The sequence below is a fragment of the Halichoeres trimaculatus genome, unplaced genomic scaffold, assembly GCF_033239565.1.
Source record: "Halichoeres trimaculatus isolate MK-OKI-2021-1 unplaced genomic scaffold, fHalTri1.1 fHalTri1_scaffold_4, whole genome shotgun sequence".
NCBI lineage: Eukaryota > Metazoa > Chordata > Actinopteri > Labriformes > Labridae > Halichoeres > Halichoeres trimaculatus.
The window spans coordinates 21,522,778-21,541,609 of NW_027437182.1; the positions used below are offsets into that span (position 1 = coordinate 21,522,778).

Consider the following 18,832-nt stretch of genomic DNA (forward strand, 5'->3'; position numbering starts at 1 on the left):
TTAACACTCACAGAGTCCACACAACAGTCTGTGCCCGACAGGTCCAAATGAACCAGGCAGTTTGGCTGAGACAGGAACAAATACAAGTTCTGCAAACAGGAGACAAGACCAAGAGAGAAAGACCACAACACAATCAAAGAGAATCCTATTCGTTTTAACAACATGGGTCCTATTTTCTTTTTCTAACAAGTTTTAACTTCAAGTGATGCAAAAAAAATTAACCAACAATTAAATCAACGTATGTCAAACAGGAGTTGATCTACAGTTAAAGGGCAGTGTTGTAGCCCCCAAGATATGTTATGTTAAACTTGCACAAAACAGTACATTGAAAAGGAGCTGAGAGGGTTAAAATGTCAATCTGCCACTCAAGTATATAGAAAGATAAAACTAATTTAGCCCCAAATTTGATTTTTAGTAAGTTAGAGAGTCTATAAACCTTTTTCAAAATGTAACTGAGCAAGTATTAATGCCTCACAATATGTCAAAGTAGGTCATTTAGCGCCCAACAAACCTGAAAACAAAAAACACCTTGTTTAAAAATAAAACTTTGTCTTAAAAATGTGTTCAAATTAAAAAAGACCAATTTAAAAAGGAATCAAGAGAGATAAAAAAAAACATGATTAAATGAGTCCCAAAATATCAATTAAGTTTTTCTACCCTTTAACACAGTGGGAAACATTATTCAGCATACAACAGATATGTGAAAAATTATTTAAAACGTGTTATTCAACCATAAAAAATGTACAAATTTGTAACTTGGTGCCCAAAAATGTTTAAAATGAAAAAATAAACATAAATTCGCTCCAGTCATACATTTGAAAAAGAACTTAATCACCCAAAATACATAAAAATACATCACACTCCAAAAATGAGGTCATGATGTCAATCAAACTAAAAATCCCACAGAAGTTTAAAAAAAATGTTTAGCTTCTTTTTATGTAAAAAAAAAAGCTTGAAAAGTCATTTCATCTTAAAGATGATGTTAAAAAAAAGGAATTCAAGCAAAATATGTTTCAGCTTAGCCCATTGAAAGCATTAAAAAAGATTAGCCCCTAACTACATTAAAGGAATGATGTATAGTAAAAATTTGAGTCCTTTAACAATGTAAAGTAAGTTACTCAGCACTTACAATGTAAAAGAAAAAAGAACTTGCCAACAAAAATATGTTAAAATAAGCCAAAGAGCCTCCCAAAGAAGTCTGTCAGAAGGTCACTAAACTTTAAATATGATGAAAAAAAATGACCAAAAGCATGCCTGAAAAACAGGAACTCAGCCCTAAACAGTATTTTATACCCTGAAGGCATCGAGATACATGACTCAGCCTCTCATGTAAAAATGGAAGACTTAAAAACTTTGAAGTGAGTGAATTAACCCCACCCCAAAATATCAAAATACACCTTGTAGCACCAAAAAAAAACACTGATGAATACATTTAGGCCCAAAATATGTTTTGAAAAGTAATTTTGACTCAGAAATATATCACAACCAATTTAGCCCCTAAAATATATTAAAAACAAGTCACTCAACTCAACTAGAATTAATCTTTTAGTCCCTGAAATATTGTCCTAGCTCTTTAAAATGTGATGCATTGTGTCCTCATAAAATGCCCTGAGTTCCCCCTGAAAACAATGAAACGTAATAAATGGAGCTGTGTGAGCTGTTCAGGGCTGTTTTCTGACCGAAGCGTCCTCTCCTGAGAGGACTCCAGGGTTTTTGCTCAGGTCCAGGTGCAGCAGAGAGTTTGAGTACTCATCACTGGAGCACAGAGCCTGAGAGAGAGACACCAGTCCTGAGTGAGACAGAGAGATAAAAGGGAAAGAGGGAGAGACAAGAGGAGACAGGAGGGGTGTACAATATTAAGATCCAGAGAACACTCTCTAAACATTTTGTGTCTTTACATTATTCATACACATCTGCAGCAGAATGAGAGGCTGTAATGGAAACAGAGCTGAGGATCTGCTGCTTGGATGTAATATTTAAATTCTCCTCTGGGTGTTCGCAGAGGAGACAGGAGGCCGGCTGCCTGCGGCGCTGCACAGCACATCACACACTGAGTCAATACAGAGTCGTAGCGGGGCCAAACATGAAACACGGCTCCTCAGGAGGGAGAATCATCTATTCCCTGACCCATAATCTGACACAAACACTGAGAGCTGCTCCACCAGCTGCTGAATCACACCGGCTGCTCAGGCTGCTTTTAAACTTCCTGTACCTGAAGTCTCTCCTGCAGACTGTGGTCACACTCTCTCAGCTTTGCATCCCGTTAAAAGGAGGGAGCTTTCAAACCTTTGGAAGTGAGCGAGGTCTTGGAGAGGTTGAGGAGACGGAGCCCTTTGCTGAGGCGACACACCTGCTGGATGAGGTTGGAAACACCTGCAGCACAGACGACAGAAACAGGGTTACGTCCTTAAAGTCATTTCATTCACCTGCTCCTTTTAGACGTTTCATTTCCTGTGTGTCTCAACCTTTACTTCTGCAGTTAATACTCTTTATCTTGTGTTGATCCTGAGGCACTAGGTGAGACTGAAAATGAGGGAATTCAAGGAGCAGATGAAAATTTGCTTGGATTTGAGCTTCATTAAAGATAGATTTTCACACTTTTCAACTTCACTGCTAATTTTTTAAAACATAATTTTGGAACTGAATGAATTAAAGGTGCAACAAGAGAGAAACACCAACCTGGTGTTTTATTTTCTGTGACTGTATTCCGAAGGCTTCTTCCTTTTCTTTAACCTCAGTTATCAAACTTGTTTCACTGTTCTAAGGCGTAATAACCTTTAATCAGTGTCATACATCAGTATTTTAATGAAGCAGTTAAAGGTGATGTTTGAAGATACCTTGGTTGTCCAGTGAGTTGTGAGCCAGGTTGAGCGAATGGATGACAGAAGCTGGATTCTCTGACAGAGCAGCAGACATCTTCTGAGGGAAATCTCTGTGGAGTGAGTCCACAGTTAGACTGGTGGGTGAGGGCAGTGTGTGTGAGAACTCTAATGTGTTACCTTTAAAGAGGGGGTATTCAGCTTTCCCATATTTTAAACATGGACATAAAGTCATAATACTATGTTCATTCTTAACATGTGTACATTTTCAAACCTCTACATATTCATTTGTTGTAAAAATCCCTGAATCTGTCTGAAAACTGATCAAAATGCTCTGTTCTAAAAATAGCACAAGGTCATCAAGACACTCCCTAAAATAATGAGGTCATCGCACATGGATCTCCCAACTGGTTCTTAAACTGTCCTTAAAACCCAAGGTCTGCCCATAGCTCTGCCACCCACAAGCCTCCAGAGGGCTGGCCAATCAGAGGGAAGGAGGACTGAGTAGCAGGAAGCCTTATAGACACAGCAGCTGCACAAAACTTTTCAGACAGATGCTGCAACAGAGGAATCATGTAAAGCCACTACAAGGGTATCGGAAGGACAGTGTAAGCCTTAAAATGCACAACACCTTCTCTTTAAAATCTTTTTCTGGCATTTGAAACGTAAGGATTCTTGGATGAAGTGTTACAGTTCTTTTGTAGCTCCTTGTCACCAGTAAAGCGATCTTCATGTGAAGCAGCCGAGTTTAATGAAGATCTAAAGTATGATCAGTAAACAGGAAAAAGGCTGGAGAGATGTAAAAACTCACGATTTTAACCCTGCGTTCTCCAGTGTGATCTCCTCCAGGCTGGATGATTTGCTGATAGTGTGCAGGACCTGTTCTGTGACCTCTGACCCCTGAGAGAAAGAATAAAAATAAGGGACTGATTCACAAAAGAATAACAACATACACAACCATTAATGGTACAACAATTACAAAGCATGTTGAGCTAATGAGATGTAAACAAACACACAAATGGCTCTGCAGACTAGCATAAAAAGACATTTTTAAGGGGCAAAAAAGGAAAAAAGGTTCATACAGCAGTTTCTCACCACTGTAGAGGGCATAAAAATGCACATTCTGGAAACCAAAAGGGTACGTTAGCTCCCTTTTTGGCTCCCAAATGGTCACTTCTTTACTTAATTTTTGAGCCCAACAGAGCACTTAAGTACATTTTGGCTCCCAAGAGAGCACTTTGGCACATTTTGGCTCCCAGAGAGCACTTAAGCATATTTTGGCTCCCAGAGAGCACTGAAGCACACTTTGGCTCCCAAGAGTGCACTTTGGCACATTTTGGCCTGGTGAGCAATTTTGGCTCCCAAGAGAGCACTTTGGCTCATTTTGGCTCCCAAGAGAACACCTAAATGCACATTTTGGCTCTCAAGAGGGCACCTGATTACATTTTGGCTCCCAAGAGTGCACGTTAACGTACAATTTGGCTCCCAAGAGTGCACTTTTGCACATTTTGGACCCAGAGAGCACTTTAGCCAATTTTGGCTCCCAGAAAGCACATTTGCATATTTTGGCTCCCAATAGAGCACTTTGGCACATTTTGGCTCTCAAGAGAACACCTAAATGCACATTTTGGCTCTCAAGAGGGCACCTGATTACATTTTGGCTCCCAAGAGTGCACGTTAACGTACAATTTGGCTCCCAAGAGTGCACTTTTGCACATTTTGGACCCAGAGAGCACTTTAGCCAATTTTGGCTCCCAGAAAGCACATTTGCATATTTTGGCTCCCAATAGAGCACTTTGGCACATTTTGGCTCTCAAGAGTGCACTTTAAAGTACAATTTGGCTCCCAAGAATACACTTTGGCACATTTTGGCTCCTGAGACAGCACTTTGGCACATTTTGGCTCCCTAAAAAGGACTTTATTTTAACAACTGGGAGACGAGTTATTGCAATGGCCCCCATTGCACCCTCTTGTGCACGCCACTGGCTCTGCAGGTCTTTGCAGTTCGCTCTTCTTAGAGTCTGTCTGTGTTGATGAGCTGTCAGCATCTCCACTCTCTGCTGCTCAGAGTTGCTCTGTGAGCTCTCATCCTGTTGGAGCTTTTGACTGGCCACATTCAGAAAACAATTTGGACTCTCATTCAGTTTTTTTAGTTCAGTTGCTACAGAGGTGATACAAGATTCAGATTGGAAAGCTATTTTGCTACCATAAGCCAGCATTAGCAGCTTTCCCAGATAACACTGTAATATTTGATCTGCATTTCTGGCCAACAGTTTTAAAAATACTATTATAGCATCCAGTTATTCTGGTGCCGGCTAGCAAGAGTGCTTAAGGGTGTTTAATAGCTATGAGTGTGCACATGGTTGAAGTTGTTGGTGTTTGTGAATCACAGCCCTTAATTAGGGAGGCTCATTTGGGTAGAAGGGGGAAAATATACCTCAGATTAATGCATACTGGCTGCAGCACAGTTTGTGAGCCTCCTCTGTGGGCGCTTTTTGAGTTATACGACTGAATTTTTGTTTCATTTAAGTTCAGTGGCTGCAGAAGCTGCAAAATCCTTTATGAATCAGGCTCTTTGTCTGTGCTGCTGCTTAAGGCTTCATTCAACAAGATAAACCAAAGTGTGTGTACTCACTATGCGCAGGTCTTTGCAGTAGAGTTTAGTGAACCAGGTGTTGTACGCCATCGATGCGACAATCACGGCCAAATCCCTGAAAGAGGTAAACACAGAGGTAAAAAAGAGGGAAACAGACAGGAGAAGGCGGAGTGTGACCGCTGCTCGTCCACTCACCTGCTCTCCAGGTGGCTGAAGTCCAGCAGGTTAAACTCCCGGCTGTCCTGGGAGTGATAGATGGTGTCCACATCCTAGGAGCAACATCACCCATGAGCCTCTCTGCCGCAGAATATGAGCCCCTCATTTTGTACACAGAGCTGTAAGTAACACTCACACTCAGAGACACACTCACTCAGCTCTTACCCACTGCACCTCCTCTTTGCAGCTGATGCCATTATAGTCGCACAGAGCCGAGTACGTCTCTGAGAATCCTCCTGAGAGAAACGAGAGAGACAAAAACAATGAGATTATGTGAGCAGCTGCTTCCTTCAGCGGGAACGAGACAGAAAAATGCAAACAGGAACATTTGTTCAAATGATCAATCTTTTATTTTTCTGACAGAGACTTTAAAAAGAACATCTGGGAGAGCATTTGTGCCGAGTGTGTGAGCCAACTTCCTCAAGAGGCTGCCAATACTGTGCATGTGCCCCTTTCTGCATGAGTGTGTGTGTATGTGTCTGAGTGCGTGCGTGTTTGATGATAGCATGTCTTTTACCACAAGCTCTCTGTGTCTCCACGGATGTCTCTGAGCTGGGCGAGTACTTCCTGCTGCCGTCAGAAAGGTCGCTGTCTGAGTGACAGATGGAGGGGCTGGAAACAGAAGCAGCACAGACACTGTAAGACACCGTTTATCTCCTGACACGTACACCTGATGGATCCTGATATTTTTAGCCAGAAGGTGGCACTTACGCAAATATAGAGTTGTTGAAGATTCGGGACAGAGCAAAGTTAATATGGCTGACCACGTTGTTGAGGTGTTCCCGGGACTCAAAGCGCAGTGAGTAGCCGGATTTGTCGGTGTCAATGATGACCTGACAGGATAAAAAAACAGTATCTTGAGACAACAGTTTTCACATCATTAATATTATACATGGATAAATAAGATCAGCAATAGGGTTTTGACAGTGTTAAATCCTGATAGGATTTAGAGCTTTCTGCATATTTGGATTCCAAATGACGCACCAAGTCAATTAATTGTGGACAAGCTTTGCTCAAAACTGTGAAGGCAAGTTAATCACATGTAGCATCGCCTTAATTCCTTGCCTGCTTTATGGTCTGTATGACTTTAAATAAGACCATTATTTACTAACTGAACACCATGCTGTTCTGAAGAAGACTTGAAACAAAGACTTGAAGGAGACTGAGACCATAACTCATTACAGAAATTGAACTGAGGGAACAGATTAAATTACAGTCAACATCATAAAAAATATGCGTGCATTTAGGCAACCGGAGCGGCGTTTATCCCCATCCTTTCAGACAAGTTACCGTTCTTTAAACACTAAATCAAAGCTGTAAGCAGGATAAAAATGTCTGGTTGTTCTGTGGTCAGTTGTCAGAAATGATACTGTACCATGGAGTAAACTTCTATCAAGTTCTGACAGTTACTGAGCTGAGGAGTTGTGGAGTAAAGAGTGACTGTGCTAATTGTTGACTCTCAGTCAAATGTGTCAGCGATTGTCAGCTGACAGTCACCAGTTAACAGGGTCGCACTTTACACTGTAACACCAATGAGGTCTGCAATTGTGTTATTAGATGAGTCTTCTTTAGCAAACATCAGCTAACCAGGTCTGACCACAAAGAAATAATCTTGACTGCTGCTATTTTGAATCCTCTTTTTACTTTGTGTATTTAATGAAGAATTTGGTTTTGGGCTGTGATTATGATTTTGTTCAAAGTGAAACTACAGTATATTATCAAGCTATTAACCAGTCCTACTCTTCAGCGCTTCTGTAGCCGAAATGCATGTAGACCCATAACTGTTTACAAACAGTAAATTGGTCAATAAATCAGATGAGACAAGGAATTTTTTCTTATAGAGGGATTATCAGTCTGCGTCATCATAAAGATGCGCAAACATCTTGACCGCAGAAGCAGCATTTAGCTCCATTCCTTCAGACAAGTTAGCGGTTTTTAAACGCCAAATTCCACCTGTTATCAGCATGAAATATACAGTTGGTCTGTGGTCAGTTTTTAGAAACAATACTATACAACAGAGACAATGTCTATCAAGTTTTGACTGTCACAGAGCAACCGGTGTTTTGGAGTTAGTAGCGACCATGCTAACTGGTGACTCTCAGCAAGCAGTATCCGTGATTAACCAAGGGGCAACACCCAGTAAGTAAAAATGAAGCCTATGCAGAAGTGCTATAAGTCGCTGTTCATTGAGAATCTGCCTGAGGCTGGCTGCAGAAAGACCGGAAGTCATGTACACACCCAGCCTTAAAAACAGATTTTTACGGCATTAAAAAGTATATTTATGGCCTGGTTCAAAAAATCGCCTTGGTCTAAAACGCTGATTTCACCATCAGAACACGTGGTACGGGGGGTGAATTTTTTTTATTTCTGTGGTTCAGAAGTTATTAGGATCGTTTGATTGCCGAATCAGAGGCACAGCTCAGGTCATGTGACTGGCTGGTGCCCTGCAGCTACCCAAAGAAAAACTCGGTTTGGCTTTGCGGTTTGGCTTCATTTCACGGTTTCAGGAACAGATGGGTGACGTTGCAGAGGCTACCTCCATGTTTTGTACTGTCTATGTGATTAACGGCCAAGAGTCACAAGTTCACAGGGTCACACTTTTCACCGAAACACCAGTAACGTCTGCGGGTAAATAATTAAATGCGCTGTCTGTCTCCGCTAAAAACATGTCCACTTAATCTCTGTCCACTTGAAGATCTCTTCTATCCACTCACTGCTATTTCTAGGGATGCACGATATTGGATTTTTGCCGATATCCGATATGCCGATATATCGAAACCCCTTTTGGCCGATACTGATACCGAAAATCACAAGTTTGTTTGGTTTTTTTTCACTGTAAAGAAAGCTAAGTCTAACCTGTACTGGAATTTATATGTTACTCTTATTGTGACGGTCTTATTTGTTTAAGAAACACACATAAAACAAGACAAAAAGCATTTGATTTTACCATAAATAAGAAATGTATTATTTTTTCAAACTAAAGACATTCAGTATTGAAATACAGAAAAATAATTTCTTTAGATCACATGAACTTTAAATGTACAATGCATTTTTAAACATAACCAAGTTGCATTTGATTATTTTAGAGCTACTGTAACAACCTGGTGACAGACACAGAGCTCTGCAGTGCAAATAAATGAAGTGCTACATTTTATTTAAGGAGCTTATTTTTTAGATGGAAAATAATAATAATCCTAACTGAATAGCACCTTATCGGCAGTGCTTATCGGCAGAAATTTTCATATCTGCAGATACCGATAAACGTGTTTTTAAGCTTTTATCAGCCGATACCGATATTGTGCCGATAATATTGTGCATCCCTAGCTATTTCACAAACCTGGGAGCTGATTACCATCCATGAAAGTGATATTTAGTTAAAAAATGCATTTCTTGGTGGCTAACTCCTCCATGTCAGTTGACAAACCATTATATGCCACAATGCTTCTGCACCCAAGTTGCGCGCACATTTGACTTTGTTGATAGACTAATAATCCCTCTATAGGAACTGTACAATCTTTGCTTCACTACTAATGGAGTCGTCCCCTGCTGGACATTTAACTTTGAATAACACTAAAGCAATAGAATGACATCAAAGCGATAAAAAGGGATGAAAACAAATACTGAGACCTTAAATTCATCAGGGAAATTTTTACTGGGGACAAAAAAACAGCTGAGAAGGAGAAAAAAAAAATTCACAGACATCTTAGCAGTCTAACCTGTTTTGCATTGAGTAAAGTTGCCCTCAGCTGGAGAATAAAAGAATGCAGGTTTGGGACACTTTTGCATTGTTTGCAAAATTGCTGAATTTTCTTGCAGGGGAACTGAAATTTTAAGAACTAATTTCAGCAGCATCAGCGGGAAATCCTCCCTCCCCTGATCCCCTCCCAGACCCATAATATTCAAACCGTCGTCTCTGCAGTTTATCTTGTTGCAGTGAACGTCAACAGAAGAGGAATACAGTCATTATGAGCACTGAGCGCCCCTGAAGCCCTTCTGATGAACGCTTTGAATGCTTCTTGTCATTCCTTGAAGGTTGAGGTGATGTAACTACTGTGATATGAAACCTTTAAATAATCATTCAGCAGAGTGCACTGAGGTCACAGTTACACTAAAACTCACGTGGTGCTCAGGATGAGAATTCAGAGCCCGAATCTCTAAGAAGTTGAAGGTAGATTCAACCTGTAAAAACAGAAATGTTTGTCAGAATAAAGATTTTTAAAAAAGAAAAGAAATCCTCAAAAAGACAGCAGGCTGAACGTACCTTAGCCGGGATCTTTGGAGCCAGTAAATAAAGGCGCCATGTTGTGAGGACCTAAAGGAAAGCAGCAGAACGTATTAAATGGAGACGTTAAAGTTCAGAGCGCTGTCATAATCACAGCAGGGGGAAAACAGTCTCAGGAGTTTCCATGGTAATGACGAGGGGAGAAATGAGTAGCATTTTCTATAAATTCACATCATATTGATCACGCTGAGTTCTCAGAGTTTCAAGGTGCTGCAATACACACAGAAAAACAACACACTGTAAGGTTGAAATCTCACAAACACAAGATGGCATCAAATTTATATAAACCAGCTGTGTTAATTACCCGATTCTGATTGGTCAAACACGTGACCACACACGTGAAAAAAGGAAAAGAAAAAATAGAGCTTTCATTGAACAGGTTCATTGATTATTGAGAGCTGCTAGATCACCATCAAAGGGCAAGAAACTTCAAAGCAAGAGGTTTTGAAAATATAACTGTTGTATTTTGTTTCCTGTTCAGATAACTACACAATGGTGTAACTGTGTGTCTGCAGTGAGCAGGTCCACAGATACATCGATAACTAGCTTAATTTTTTCTCATTGATTTTAATTTAATTGGGGCCAAGTATGCATCCTTACCTACCATGATAACAGCAAAACATCTCACTGATCAAATTTTAATTTAATCTTATTAATTTAACATGTAATGTTAATCACAGGAATCACTGGCGTAGCCTAGATCTTAAGCCTGAGTTGCCCTTTTCTCTCTCAGAAGCCATCACTAGTAGCCTGCCATGAAAGCAACGGGACCAGAAACAGACAATCTGTAGATCATACGGATCGCACTGCCATCATGTGTTTTGGAGGAGTACTGCGTCAGCCACAACAACCTATAGAGTCTATCCAGATGTGTAAACCAGGTTTAAGAAATAACTCAAAGCGTTAAATAACACCAACACAATCAGCAGCACCTTTTGTCTTTAGCAATTTCTTCTATTGGGGGATGAAAAAGTCGATGGCCAGTGTTTTCCAACTTCTTTCAGATATCCCCTAGCTCACTTCACACGTGCTTATACACTGTAATCAAATACTCCTATGACTTCCCTGAAGTATGGCATCAACTAACTATAAAGACTAGGGGTGAATGATATCAGGAAATTATTACGTCATTCCTATTGGTCCGATATTACGGCAGCTAGCCCTGATAACATGTGTATCTTTGTCAGCGCAGTGGTGCCCCGCTCCCACTGTAAGACATGAATGGCCTGCAGTGAGTGATGCGTTCAAGCGGCATAAAAAAAACAACGCTTCCTGACTGGGAAAATTTAAGAGTTCCCCCTCATGTCGGAAAAGACTTGTTAGCTCGGTCATATTGTGGAGGCTACAGACTTGAATTGGCATCCACAGTATTTTTTTTTACATGTTACACATAAACAATACAAATAAAGTCAAAAAGGCCGAAAGAAGGACTAGCAAACGTGGTAACCGTGATTTTCCGTCACACCCTAAATGCATTACAACACAGACCCTTCAAAACAGAAAACATGGAGTGGACTGTGTGGGACTTCTTTAAAGTTTCTGAAGAACACATTTATTCCGAAAAGTTCCATGAGGAGGAAAAGGGAGCAGCTTCAAAACTTTAAACCTAACCAGTCAGTTGGAACATAACCATTGTTTCGACAGAGTTTTGAAAGCATGAGGACACCCGGGATGCTAAAGACGCTAATAATGTAAAGCCAACCGCAACTAAGCCACTGGGACTTACACACTTTTGAAAAATCCAAAAGATTCGCAGGAACATGACTCATGGGCTAAGGTAATTTAAGAATTGTTAAGAATACAGTGTCAGGTCAGAACATGTGCCATCTTTATAAGCAGTAAAGCTTGTAGCTTATCCTCTCCTTCTCGCTCTCTGTGTTTCCATTACACCTTTTTGCAAAATAAAAGCGATATTTCTGAAATTTCTATAAAGTACAATTGTGCCTTGCCGGTGTTTCCATTATGACTAGAATCACGCACAACAAGGACTACTTTCATGCACTGTAAGACCCAACAGTAAAAGCTTGATAAAAAAGTTGAGTTCCATCAACTCATATTTTCAAAAAGGCTATTTGACCTCTATTTGTTTGAGTTGCTAGAACGAGATTTTAGTTTTGAGTAAATATTACTTAATCACTTTAAGTATTTTTGGTCACTGTACTCAAATTATTTAATTCATCTAACTTTCACTTTCGGTGACGTCACGGTCACGCACGAACGTGCTCTCAGTGAACCGTCTGAGAAATCCGCCATCTTTGCTCCTCGCATCAGAGAGCTAGGTCGTTAGAAACTCGCGGAGAGAACTTGAGAACGTTGTTGGTAGATAAATTATTATATTTTTTGTCGCCGTTGTAGTTTTTGTCGTGTGTTGGACCTCACAAAGGCTGCGAGTTAGATTTCCTGCGCAGGTATGAGAGATAATTCTCGTTATCCGTCTCTGCTGTGCTGGCACACTGGCCGCTGCTGCCTTAATGTTGTCCAAAGGCGGGCTTTTCTGGTAAGTGAAATCTTCTTTTCCAACAATTCAACACTATTTTATGTATTTCCTGCATTGAGTACATCTCATATGTCTGAAGTTACTTCGTGTGTGAACAAAATTAAGCAGACTGTGTGGCAATATATCCGTCATGACACTGTGCGCAGTGAGACTTACCAAATCTAACAGGTGTTAATGAACAGTTTTAAAAATAACTAGTATGTTAAAATATGCCTGGTTTAGAAGCAACAGTTTTTAAGCCCAGAGTTTAAAGAGCCCCTCTGTGTATATTTTAGTTGTTCATTCAATGAATTTAAACAGTTAAGATTTTAAAAAGAGCAAGCTGGGACATTTTTCTGCCCTGGGAGATGGTTTTCTCCAAACATACTTCAGGTTTTTTGACTTATTTTTAACTCTCATTTGCAATGAACACCTTCTCTGAAAACACATTTTATCTATTTATTTATTTTTTATTTTTTCAAATTAAACTGCTTTCTAATTTTACAATTCTTTTGTTGTATAGTTTCAAATGGAAGCAATGGACTGATGCAAGGAGTCTCCAGTCAGGTATTGAGTTCATTATGTCTATAGAGTGTGTAAAATATCCCTTTTTGCACAGTGGCTGTCATTTGAACTCTAATGTGCTGCAGCGAATTTAATCCAAATCATGTTTACTGACATGTAATTCCAAACTTTGTAAGTCAGAATAGCTATTCCTCTGTTTAGAGTTCTAATAGCAAGCGCCACAACACAACGTAAGTGCAGCCACAAATGAAGTTAAAAGAGATCAGTTTTTCTAATGGACTTAGAACAATAAGTAAAGCATTGTTTTCTTTTTTAACTTCAGCTAATAAATGTATCCTGTAGGGGTCCCACCTTGTGATCTACTTCGTGGCACTTATATTTCTATATTAACCAGTAGTGTGTCATCTTATATCTAGCATTATGAATCTGTTGTCATGATTTTAGCCTTATAGCTACATTTATCATAGCTGGAGTTAAAAAAGAAAACAATAATTTACTTACTTTCACAGCTTCTGTGCCTGTTGGGATAACTGACCTCTCCTTTACTTCTGTTGTGGCTGTACTTCCGTTGTGTTGTGGCACTTGAATTCGTGTTGTTCTGTGGGCAGTCATGTTGTGGAGTTTGCAAATTGACACCTACTGGCCACAGTACATGTCAGTGACTAAATTTGTTGAAAACTTATGAAACAAATTTACACACCGAAATAGTTGTGTCTAGTGAAAATGAGTAAAAAGTAAAAAGTCAAAATTGTATCCAGTAATTTAAGAATACATTAAAAACAACATGAGATGATGGAATGTCCATTTTATGTCACATTGTGCTTTTTACATTGTAAGTTATCCTTTCTTTACAGCTACATGTGTTTTTTTTCTATTTATTTTGATTTATTCAGCGTGTCACAGAATCACAAACATCAACCTGAAGACTGCAGCTCTTCATTTTCAGAGTTAGTGGGGGAAGAAAGCTGCTTGCACAGAGAAGAGGCAGGAGTCTTAGATAGGCTCTCCAGCTCCTATGACCTCCAGGTGAGGGTTTTTTTGTACTTTATGCATGTTGATAGTGGAACTTTGAGTTTTGATGAACCTCTGTTGGAGATCCTATGACTTTATACTAAAGCAGGGCTGAATGATGACACAATTATTGACCAACATTGTTTTATTACTCTTCACTTTGTCATGTGAAAATTGGTAAGCATCACCCAGCTGGACTGCAACCATTGTGAGGTATTTCCTTTGATCAGTAGCTGTATGCCTTCCCTATCAAGAATCTAAACCTAAGGATGCTTTCTCATTGCCCCAGAACAAGTTGATGTTAATGCTCAACATGTTGCTGCCCCCCATGCCCTTCCTACATAGCTGTATTAAGAGTACTCTGGATTTTTGTTTCTGGATTCAATGTTTGTTAGGGGTACACTTTCGCTCTCAGGCAACCATGTTATGTTTCTTTGGTGTTCATTTTATAACAGTTCTGTTATTTTCTCTAGGTGTCACAGCCAGATGGACCACAGGTCGATGACATACCAGTGAGGCTCCTCTCAGTCACGTCCAGTTCAACAGATACTGAGGTCTTCTGCCCTGATAAGGTTGCTGCTGCGCTTGAGAACATAGCTGCCACTTTCCGAGACTGGCTGAAGGGTACGTTGTGCTTTTTGGACTGATATATGTACTGCTCTGAGATACACAACGGACTTCACCCATACATCTGACTTGGAACAAATTCTTGATGGACCTGGAGGATGGAGAGTCAAAGCCCGGGGTCTTGAGCCCTAATAGTGACCTTTTGTCAACTAATTGATTTCAATTTGAACCACGAAAGTTCAACAAATTTGACTGATACTCCCCAGAAGACTGTGTACTAAATCTTTATTATGTGGTTTGAAAATATAGCTGTTCAATTTTAAGTTGAACTCCTTACTTTTTTAGGCGTGTTTGTTGAGTCAAGATATGAAGCAACATGAGCTCAATGATTTTGCAGAAGTTGCTACTTCTTTAGTGTTAAAAGTGCCCATGGGTCATTATGCAGTTCTATTTTTTGATTAACTGTGTGTCTCTTTAATTACTGGACTAGTGTTTTTAAGGTAAAATGTTTGTTTTTTGCCTGTAAGTGTAAGAGTAAGTGAGGTTGTGCGATTTAAAAAAAATCTTGAAGTTTTGAAGTAACTGACTGGTTTGCTGAACATTTTTTTTTCAGAAGTGTTGGTTGGTAATGTTTCAGTCATTTAATAAAGTGACTTGCATTTGAGCTTTTTGTGTTCACTGACAGTTTGTGTAAATGAGGTGTGTTTTGAGTTACAGCAACTTAAAAATTTTTATGTAATCAGTTTCAAAGAAATTTTTAAGTACTGCACATGCTTTTTTGATTTTAACTGACTGAAATCTTTTAACTATAGGTGAGTTAGCATAGGTTAACTAAAATTAAAAAAAATAAGTTGGATTTACATAAATACGTGTGGTGAAGCTAAACAAAACATTTCAGTTGATAGTACTTAAACCCTCTTTGTGATCTAAACTCAAATAAAACATACAAAGTTACTCAATAAAAAAAGTTATCCCTACTTGTTAAAGTAAGTTAGTGTCACTCAGAATAGCCTTGTTACTTTAACTTACAAACCTGAGTTAGCATAACTTAAAATTTTTTATGTAATCAGTTTCAACAAAATTTTTTAGTTCAGTTAACTTATTGGGTTTTACAGTGTGTGTTACACACTGTATGGTAAGACCATACAGTGTGTAACACATGACAGTAGTCCTTAAGTCAGGAGCTATTCGGACTAGGGATGGGTTAATATGTTTTCACACACACAAAAGTACTGAAAATTGGCACTGTTGAGTACCGATACCTATTGCCAGGCATTGGTACCGTATTGTTTCAAATGTAAAAGGTACCCAACCCTAATTCAAACCCAATACCATTTTGAACCTGGCAGTAAACATTTTATTTATATTTTTGCTTACAGAATCGTCTTTCTTGAAAAGGAGTGTATGGTGTGTCCAGCCTCAAGAGGGCGCTACAGGAGCTGCTTTTTTGGCACTTCTGCGGAGGCTTCATGTTTTTAAAGCGGGGGCCGGCGCTTTGTGGACACATTGTGAACACATTGGATAGCTTGTTCTGTCAGACCCTTACACCTTAAGGAGATCTCTTACTAAGATATTGAGTCACTGCGGTAGTTCAGGTCTGTCAGCTGTCTCTGTAGGCTTCCTCTCCACTGATTGGCCTTTCTTACTGTTTGATAAGCAGTATCTTTGAATTTGTTTTTATGCACATCAGTGCTGCTGCACTAAACAGCGGTGTACACAAGGTTGGTCATCCCTCTTTGTGGCTCAGCTGTTGAAAAACATGCAGTAAAGAACCCTCTTATGAACCAAAATGCGCGCTAAAGTGCCCACCTGGCTGGCACAACACACTAAACTGCCCCCTTGGCTGGTTAGAATATGATAAACTGCCTTCTTGGGAGCTAATACGTGCCCTAAAGTGCCCTCTTAGGGCTTTAACCCATGCTTGAGTGCCCTCCTGGTAGGAAAACACTTGAAACTGTAATTTCCCCTTGGCTGGTAAAAAAAAAAAAGATAAACTACTCTCTTGGGTGTAAAACTGTATGTTAAAGTCCCCCTCTGATTGCCCTTTTCAGCAGCTAGAATGTGCTGCATCTGCCCATTTTCTCTTTTCACCCCTGCCCTTTAAAAAATCTGTGCATGCCACTGGGTATCAAGATAACTTAACCACACTCAAAATCTTATTCCAAAAATAATCACACTAGCAGCTGCAAAATTCACACAGATTTGTTCTTTTGACTTGCACACATAACATGTTTGGACATGTTTTGCATCCTTGAACCTCTGTGAGCAACTTAAGTTTAATCTTGATGTAAAACCTCAAGCAGGAGACAGTTTCCTTTCCTTAATCCTCCCCTCTTCCTCTCCTCTTTTCTTGTTTTTGGAGCAGATTTTTGCAGCGTGGTGATGGGATCTGTTCCAGAGCCGGTCATGCTGGGTCAGGATGCCAAATTAGTATTTTGTTGCCACACTTCCTCTGCTAATTTGCTATCTGCAGTCTGAAGTGTGCAGGATACATTTTTTTAGCGTGAAGCAAAGTTGATGGGAGTTTGTATGTGACTCAAAGCTTCTTCGTGCATGGCGTCGCATTCGTGCGCCGACTTAATCTCAATGTGGACACATTTGTGTCATGCAGCTGTGGGATGAATCTGATTCTGTCAGACTCACGCTCATAAACGACATTTCACATCCTGAAAAAGTCTCCCCGTCTAAAACAAAGGGCGACGCTTCTTTGGCATTTCACCGCTCTGCACCAGCCCCTGAGTCCTGCCCTCTGCTCTTTCTCTTCTCCTCTTCTGCTCCGTCGCTCCCAATCATTTTGTCCATCCTCTCTGATGGCTCTGCTAAAACACTCCCTCAGGACAACCCCTCCTCCTCCTCCCCTCTGTGTGTCTCTCCCCAATGAGAAGCAGTAATTAAATTACTGCTCTCCCACTACACTGTTTCATATTTTGGAGAGAAGAGCTTGACACAGGCCTCTCAGAAGCAACACACTGACAGCCTCGTACTCCCACACAGCGTGAGAAGTGTCGGGGATGAAGTCACTCAAAATGTGCGAGTGAGGGGAGAGGAGGAGGGGGGAGTGGAGGATCTGTGCTTGTCTGAAGGAGCTGATTAAAAGGAGCAGATTGTATCACATTACGGTGATGAGTCGGGGTCACGGGTGGTAGTTAAGAGAGGGAGCGCAGAGTAAACAGAAGTGAATCATGCTGACGCAGCAGACGGTATTCACTTCAAAGAGACAACACACACACACACACACACTCACACACAAGCAGGGGGATGCTACAGGACAGACATTTTCATCTTTCTTGTTTGACACATTAGATGAAGCCTCATGGTTGTAAATTTATCCGACAGAGCCAAACAACCAACCATGCTATATGAAAACCTGAATATAAAGTAAGTCAGGCATAACAAGTCTTCCAGGTGTCCAAGGAGATTTCTCTCTGGAACAGGCATTAACGGCTGCGTGTAATCAGCTGGAGACAGAAGAAACGTTTGAGCTGTGTTTCCACCAGCAGTTTGGTTCAGTAAAGTATCTGAAAGCGCTACAGCAAGGATCCCTGCAGAGACAGACCTTTCAGTCCCACCGCCTCCTCAGTGTCCACCTGCTGACTCTGACTTTGGGGGTTCAAGATATCATCTCACCCCACCGTGAGGAATGATGAGGTCTGAGCCTCGAGGCCAAATTCAAACAATGTTCTGCTTTTGCAATTAAGTTTTCACCAAGACAGCAAAGGCTGGCTGACTGGGTTTCCTTTTGCAGGAAAAGCTGCTGGTTGCTTCTGTATAATACACCACATGTGTCTCCAGTCCAGTGTGTCAGCTCATCCTGGATCTACTCCATTGCTACGTCCCTGCTCCGGCAGATCACAGCAGATACGCAACAATCCTATTTTAGCTGGATGCTGGAGAGTGACATGTCAGTTCAAGGGGAGGGGGTAACATACGGAAACTACCTAAAAACAGCAGATGACTTTCAAAATTAAACAAACAATGTCTAAACCAGTTGGTATTTAGCTTGACTACAACAACAAACCAACGTAATGAGAACAGCCAGACCTGGGCCCTGTTCTACGAAGCAGGATTACTGCCTAGCGAGGTAGCTTTGAGGATAGGTTCCGGATTCCCTGTTCTACAACACGGGATCACTCCTCAGCAAAGCGAGTCTCCATGGCAACGTACCCTGAATGGCTAACCTGCTGCGGGGCAGGTAAGGTTCCAGATTGAACTCCCGGACTATAAAAACCCCGCCCACTGACCAATGAGCCCTCACGAAAAAATGGCTTGTCCGTTCTTGGAGGATCTCGTGGACATCGGAGCTCGCATTGTCCGAGGAGCACTCCAGCGCGCACCGACCC

At 40.6% G+C, this 18,832-nt stretch overlaps 1 protein-coding gene and 1 long non-coding RNA gene across 3 annotated transcripts in view; one reads left to right on the forward strand and one right to left on the reverse strand.

The window, feature by feature from the left end:
• Nucleotides 1-18,832, reverse strand: part of LOC141789678 (capping protein, Arp2/3 and myosin-I linker protein 3-like) — a 61,853-nt gene that overhangs the window by 33,670 nt on the left and 9,351 nt on the right. For both annotated transcript variants that reach the window (XM_074669216.1, XM_074669215.1), the window contains exons 3-14: nucleotides 9,893-9,943; nucleotides 9,751-9,810; nucleotides 6,343-6,464; nucleotides 6,149-6,243; nucleotides 5,797-5,867; nucleotides 5,611-5,684; nucleotides 5,455-5,530; nucleotides 3,631-3,719; nucleotides 2,838-2,932; nucleotides 2,287-2,373; nucleotides 1,680-1,789; nucleotides 12-89 (exon numbers count right to left, since the gene is read on the reverse strand). In XM_074669216.1, coding sequence (XP_074525317.1) covers nucleotides 12-89; nucleotides 1,680-1,789; nucleotides 2,287-2,373; nucleotides 2,838-2,932; nucleotides 3,631-3,719; nucleotides 5,455-5,530; nucleotides 5,611-5,684; nucleotides 5,797-5,867; nucleotides 6,149-6,243; nucleotides 6,343-6,464; nucleotides 9,751-9,810; nucleotides 9,893-9,943 — 1,008 coding nt within the window. The remainder of the gene's footprint in view (nucleotides 1-11; nucleotides 90-1,679; nucleotides 1,790-2,286; nucleotides 2,374-2,837; nucleotides 2,933-3,630; nucleotides 3,720-5,454; nucleotides 5,531-5,610; nucleotides 5,685-5,796; nucleotides 5,868-6,148; nucleotides 6,244-6,342; nucleotides 6,465-9,750; nucleotides 9,811-9,892; nucleotides 9,944-18,832) is intronic.
• On the forward strand, nucleotides 12,017-15,029 carry LOC141789339 (uncharacterized). Its single transcript, XR_012598200.1, has 4 exons — nucleotides 12,017-12,410; nucleotides 12,913-12,956; nucleotides 13,808-13,940; nucleotides 14,399-15,029. It is a non-coding gene; the product is annotated as an uncharacterized LOC141789339 (long non-coding RNA).